General features: G+C 51.4%; 1 protein-coding gene across 1 annotated transcript in view; it reads right to left on the bottom strand.

Moving 5' to 3' along the window:
- The window catches only part of Chadl (chondroadherin like), a 12,293-nt gene extending 10,187 nt beyond the window's left edge, over window positions 1-2,106 (bottom strand). Inside the window, exons 1-3 of the mRNA XM_010634512.3 lie at window positions 1,939-2,106; window positions 752-923; window positions 7-111 (exon numbers count right to left, since the gene is read on the bottom strand). Coding sequence (XP_010632814.1) covers window positions 7-111; window positions 752-923; window positions 1,939-1,946 — 285 coding nt within the window. The 5' untranslated portion in view covers window positions 1,947-2,106. The remainder of the gene's footprint in view (window positions 1-6; window positions 112-751; window positions 924-1,938) is intronic.
- Window positions 2,107-6,000: the final 3,894 nt, after the last annotated feature.

The raw sequence follows: 6,000 nt of genomic DNA, 5'->3' as shown, positions 1-6,000 counted from the left end.
CTCCGCCTGGCAGTGCCGCAGGTCTAGGTGTGTGAGGTGCGGCAGGTCCCGGAAGGCGGCCGGGGGGATGACCCTCAGCACGTTGCCCTGCAGGTCCAGCCTCTGCGTGAGCTAGGCGAGGGGAAGGCGAAGGGAAGGCGAAGCTGAGCACCGCGCGTGCCTGTCCCTCGCCTAGAACTGCTCCCTCGTTTCTCTTCACCCTGCTCCCCGACGCCTCCTCCCGGAAGCCTTTCCTACCCCCAGCCTTTGAGCACCCCCACCCCGCGATGGCACTGGTCACACTGTCTCGTCACTGCCTGCTTATGTTCCTCCTCTACCTCCTAACTCTGTAGGCCAAGGACAGCATCTTACCCTGCTACATCTCAGTTCTCTGTTAAAGGATCTGTGCTGAAGCCAGTATTTTTCTGTAGGGTACCTCGTGCTTGCCAGGCAGGCGCCATGCTGCTAGCTAAATCTCTGACCCAATAGGGTTTTTTGTTGTTTTGTTTTTAGATAAGGTCTCCATGTCCAGTTCAGGCCGACCTCAAACTAATGATGAGCCTCCTGCCTCAGCCTCCCTCGTATACCACCACGCACAGCCCTGCGATTGTGTATTGTCTCCCATTTTACAGAGATGAAGACTGAGCTCAGAGGGAAGTTACTTACCAGGCTGTCTCCACCAGGCAGTGACAGATCCACTGCCCAGCCCAGACTCCTCAGCCCCACCCATTGCCACACTGCCATCCTGTGCCCATGTTCCCACCCCACTGACCTCTGGGATGGCGCCGGGCACCTCAGTGAGGTTCTGGTGGCGACAGGAAACGTGCCACCTGGCATTGTCACAGATGCAGGGCTGTGGGCAGCGCTGGGCGGCTGTGTGCCAGGCTGGGCCCAGCAACAGCAGTAGCAGCAGCAGCAAGGGGACACGGGTGAATCTCTGGGGCCTGGAGAGAGAGGACAGTTGGCCGCCCTTCAACCAGCCTAGCCTTAGAGCCCATGTGGCGATGGCCCAACTTCCCCATCCCACACACCAGAGCTTGTTACCGGCCCTTTCACCCTGGAGGAAACAGACTCACAAAATCAGCACAGTGAGTCCCTTTTTTGTTGTTGTTTTGTACTGGGGATTGAACCCTAGGCCTTCACACTGAGCTACATCCCTGCCCCTTTTTAATTTTTTTATTTTGAGACAGGGTCTTGCTAAGTCACTAACTTGACGAGGCTGGTTTCGAGCTTGTGATCTTCCTGCCTCAGCTTTCCAAGTAGCTTCAGTGACAGGCGAGTGCCGCCACTCCCAGCTTGCCGACCTCTTAGGGACAGTGGCCGCCACCGTGGTTCTCTGGCCTCCCTCCTCCTGCTCTGCTCGCCTCCCTCCGGCTCTGCTCACCCGTCAGCAGCTGAGCAGAACTTTCAAGAATACAACTGGGAGCCTGGCTCCCCAGCTGCACACCTTCAGCATCTCCCTCCTGCCTTAGTGGAATCCGGTTCAGGTTCTTCCATGGCGCCCACCTCCCCCACCGACCATAAGTGTGAAGGGTGTCGCTGTCCCTTCCATCACCAGCCCTCACTTCTGTTCCTAACCACGTCGCACAGCATCTGCGCAGCCTCTCTTGTCACGAGGGCTGTGCCTCCCCCTCCCTGCTCATGACTGTCACTGTGTTTGAGTGCCAAGGTCCACCCATCTTGGTGCTGGCAGGCCAGCCAGGGAGGGACCCAATCAGGGGGTCCCTGCGGGGACAGTGTCTGCGGGGCTCAAGGGACTGCTGCTGAGCCTTGGACAGGGCCCCAGAACCAGAGCACAAGAAGTCCCAGAGTGGCCTGGACGTCCAACATCCTCCTGCCAACCCACCCCTGGGAGTCCCTGTCCCCCAGCCTCTCCGAGGCCCAGAGAAGAGTGGGGTCGACCTGCAGCCACACAACTACCCGAAGGTCCCCTTGCCCCTCGGAGCCCCAAAGACTCACCACTCCATGCTGCCCAAGGTACAGCCAGCCCAGCCTGAGGCTCAGCACAAGGAAAGGCCAGCTATAGTCCCTGCCTGGACGCCAACAGGAGCCCCCCTCCTTGGCCCACAGGCCTGGCGGCAGGGACAGCGCTGAATAGGAGCATTGTCGCTGGCTGGGTGAGCCGGGGCTTCCCCAGGCTGTGGGCAGGGGTGGAGGCAGCGGCTGCAGTTACAGGGCCTCCTGCCCAGTGTGGGCCCAGGAACCGGCCCAGGGCTGAGTCTTCAGGCCACCCAGCAGAGAGGGGCCGGGAGGAGCCAGCCTGCGGGTCCCTGGTATTGGGCTCCCTTTGGGGCTCTGAGGGACCCTGGATGAGCCTCCTCTAGCTGAGCCTGTTTCCTGTTCTCTGAAAAACACTTGCTGTTAGGAGTTTGCTCATGGGATTGCTGGAAGGGTATGGTAGGCACCTGGCATACCAGTTGGTGGGAAGAACGGTTAAGCCTTTCCTTTCTATATGCGCGTGCATATATATTCAATGAGATACTGCACAGGCAGCTGCAAAACTGATTTACTTTACAACACTGGGTTCTTGGGAGTTAGCCAAATCCATGCCTCTACCCATTCAATTAACTGTTACATAGTATTCCACTGTGCTTATGCAGGAGACTTACCTATCCATCCAGCTTGTATATTTTGATTCCTGTTGATGGGGAGAGAATGAAGGCCTAACTGGCCTCTGTGAGCACGAAAGAGCTAAGGCTGCGCTGAGGTGAGCCTGCGTGTTAGGGACCATTTACGACAGCTGGGGTGAAGTTGTGTACCAGAGTGCGAACTAATGATACTGGGAACCAGATGAATCTTGTTGCTTTGTACCTGTGTTTGGGGAATAAAAGCGAGGGGAGGCAAAGACTCGGGATCCGCCTGTTAGAGGCCTGAGCCCATGGGCTGCCCACCTGTTGAGCTGACTCCGTGTCTCTATTATTCATCCTCTCGGCCTCCAGGTCAGGGAGGAACAGAGGAGCTCTGGGTCCCAGAGCTAGGCTGGTGGGGTGAGCCCAGGGGCCAGAGACCCTGGTCACCAAGATTCCCTCCACTTTTTTACTGTTACAGACAATGTTGCAAAGTATATCCAAATATACATCTTCCCAGGCACATTGTGCAGTTTAAGAATAAAATAAAACCAGGTGTAGTGGTGCACGCCTGTAATCCCAGCACTCGGGAGGCTGAGGCAGGAGGATCACTGTGAGTTCAAGACCAGCCTGGGCTACATAGTGAGTTCCAGGTCAGTCTCAACTACATAGGGAGACCCTGTCTCAAAAAACAAACAAACAAAAACAAAACAAAAAAAGAAAGACCCTGTCTTAACATTTTAAAAAGGCATGAAGATGTAGCTTGTGAGAAGGCCCTGGGGTCAATCCCCCATGTGTAGACCATAACAAAGATTTCTGTATCCTATAATTTTTCAGACCCTGGTTTGTGATGGAATTGTATGTTTATAATTCAGTTTGTTTAGGTGTTTGGTGCTTTGCTTTGCATTTATGGGGATTGAATCCGGGGCTCATGCTTGCTAGGCAAGGGTTCTACAATTATAACCTTTTTTCCTTTTTAACTAAACTTTCACTCAAATTTCGCATGAGAGATCAGGCACACTGGGGGTGATGCAGCCAGCCAGCCAGTCCCATAGCAGTGGGACTGCAGTGTTGAGTGCTCATTCATGTCTGACTCTTCCCTCAACAGTATATGATGTTCATTCAGGTTTTAAAGAATGTTAATTTGTTCACTTTCGTTTTTTAAATAGCATGTTAGCGCTCCATCCCATAATATACCACAACAGTGCCTGGGACACAAAAGGAAGGACAGTCTGCCCCAGTGGCAGAAAGCTCAAGGTAGGAGACTGAAATAAAATGGAACACAGGTGGGGGTGGGGGTGCACGGTGCACACCTGTAATCCCAGCACTCAACAGGCTGAGACAGGAGGATTTCAGTTCTAGGCCACTAGAAATAGAACATTTCATACAAAGAAGGAAGGGAGGGAGGGAAGGGAGGAAGGAAAAGAAGAGGGGGGAGGAAAGACTAGAAAAGAAATCAACTTGAGGTTTATCTAGGTGTGGGTATGGGTTGCTGGGAATTGAACACAGTCAAGTGCACACCAGGAAGTGCTCTACCAGAGACCCATCGACACTATTTTAAACATTGAGACAACGTCTTACTGTCCTGCCCAGGATAACCTTGAATTTGTGATCCACTTGCCTTAGACTCCCAAGAAGCTGGATCACAGGCATGCACCTCCACGCCCAGCTTGGTCTGTTTTTATCACCGTGAGCTGGCAAACCCCACAACGTCACTTCCGCCCTCTTGGCATCTTACTGTACTTCAGCTACTTTACCCGTCCTGTTGTCGGTGGATACTGAGGCTGCCTCCAGCATGAGGCCATTTGGGAAAGTGCTGCTTAGGGTGTCGGCAGCCATTCCTGCTGTGAGATGAGGAATGGAACTGCTGGTCTTCATGTACCTTGACTTTCAGCTTCCGTGGATGCTGTTTCCCGTGGTTGTGTGGTTGCTCTGATGTACACATTACCAGTGTCTGGGCACCTATAGTTCCACAGCCCCACCTACACTTGGTATTGTGCCAGGTGTAGTGGAACACGCCTGTAACCCTAGTGCTAGGGAAGCTGTGAGGCAGGAGGGTCACTGACTGGAAGGCCAGGCTGAACTACATAGCGAGACCACTCACGCGCGCTCACGCTCTCTCTCTCTCTCTCTCTCTCTCTCACTCACACACACACATACACACACACACACACACACACAGACCCTGCGCCTCAAGTAACCAACAATAAAAACCACTTGGTATTGTCAGTCTCCGTACTTGAGTCATTCTGCTGAGGATATAATGGTAGCATGTTGTGATTGTAGTTTCTCTGACAACTTATTAAGCATATTTTATATCTTCACTTTTTTGGTGAAGTGTCCTTTGAAGAGCATTTCCTATTGAGTTGACTATGTTTCTGCATTGGTGGGGACGGAACCCATGCTAGACAAGTGCTCTGTCACTGAGCTACATCCCCAGCCCTTTAATCTTTTTTTTTTTTTTAATTTTGAGACAGTCTCATTCTCTGATCTGAGATGCCCAGGCTGGGCTCAAAATGATTCTCCTGCCTCAGCCTCCCAGAATGGTGGGATTACAGCGTGTGGCAATACCTGGCTTCTACTCTGGGTTTCTGTGTATTTGCCTGTTCTAGATACTGTAAGATCTAAGAAGAATCATAGTATATGCCATTATTTTGCTTACCAATGTTTTCAGGGTTTATCCATGTTGTAGAACATGAAGGGCTCATACTTTTTCCTGGCTATCACTGTGCACACATGGACAATGACATTGTTTCCACAGCTAGCCGTCACTCTGTCATGAACGGTGGTGCTATGAACATCGGTGCGCACATATTTGGATCTCTGCTTTTAGTTCTGTGGCCGTATACTCTGAAGCAGGACTGCAGGCCAAGGGCAATTCTGTGATTAGTTCTAACAACTTTTAAGTAGAGCCTTTTAGAATCTTCTCTATATAAGAATCTGTCTGATGTTGAGACTTTACTTGTGTCTAATTTTTACCTTGCTTTTTTATTATTTTTTTCTTGCATAATCACTCTGGCTACAATTCCCAGCATTATACTCTTTTAATAGGTGTTAAGAGTCACTAGGCAAGCCAGGTGTAGTGATGCACACTTGTAATCCTAGCATTCAGGAGGCTGAGGCAGAAGGATCACAAGTTTAAGGCCAGCTGGGCTACATAGTGAGTTCAATGCTGCCCAGCCTGAATTATAGAGCAAGACCCTGTAATCCAATGCTCTGCATGCCTGGGCAATTTAGTAACCTAGCCTGATCCTGTCTCAAAGTTTTAGGAAAGGGCTAGGGGTGTAGGCAGTGTGAATGCCCTGGGATCAGTCCAGGGGAAGTGCTAAGTGGGCATTTTTACCTTATTTCCAATCTTAAAGGAAAGCTTGTTTTCACCATTATGTTAACTGTGGGCTTTTCCCACATGGGCTTTACTATGCTGAAGGAATTCCTTTCTATTCCTGGTATGAGA

The sequence above is a fragment of the Fukomys damarensis genome, unplaced genomic scaffold, assembly GCF_012274545.1.
Source record: "Fukomys damarensis isolate Sample0158 unplaced genomic scaffold, DMR_v1.0_HiC HiC_scaffold_19, whole genome shotgun sequence".
Lineage (NCBI taxonomy): Eukaryota > Metazoa > Chordata > Mammalia > Rodentia > Bathyergidae > Fukomys > Fukomys damarensis.
The sequence above is the reverse complement of the archived record's forward strand: the minus strand, read 5'-3'. Positions and strand labels throughout refer to the sequence as shown.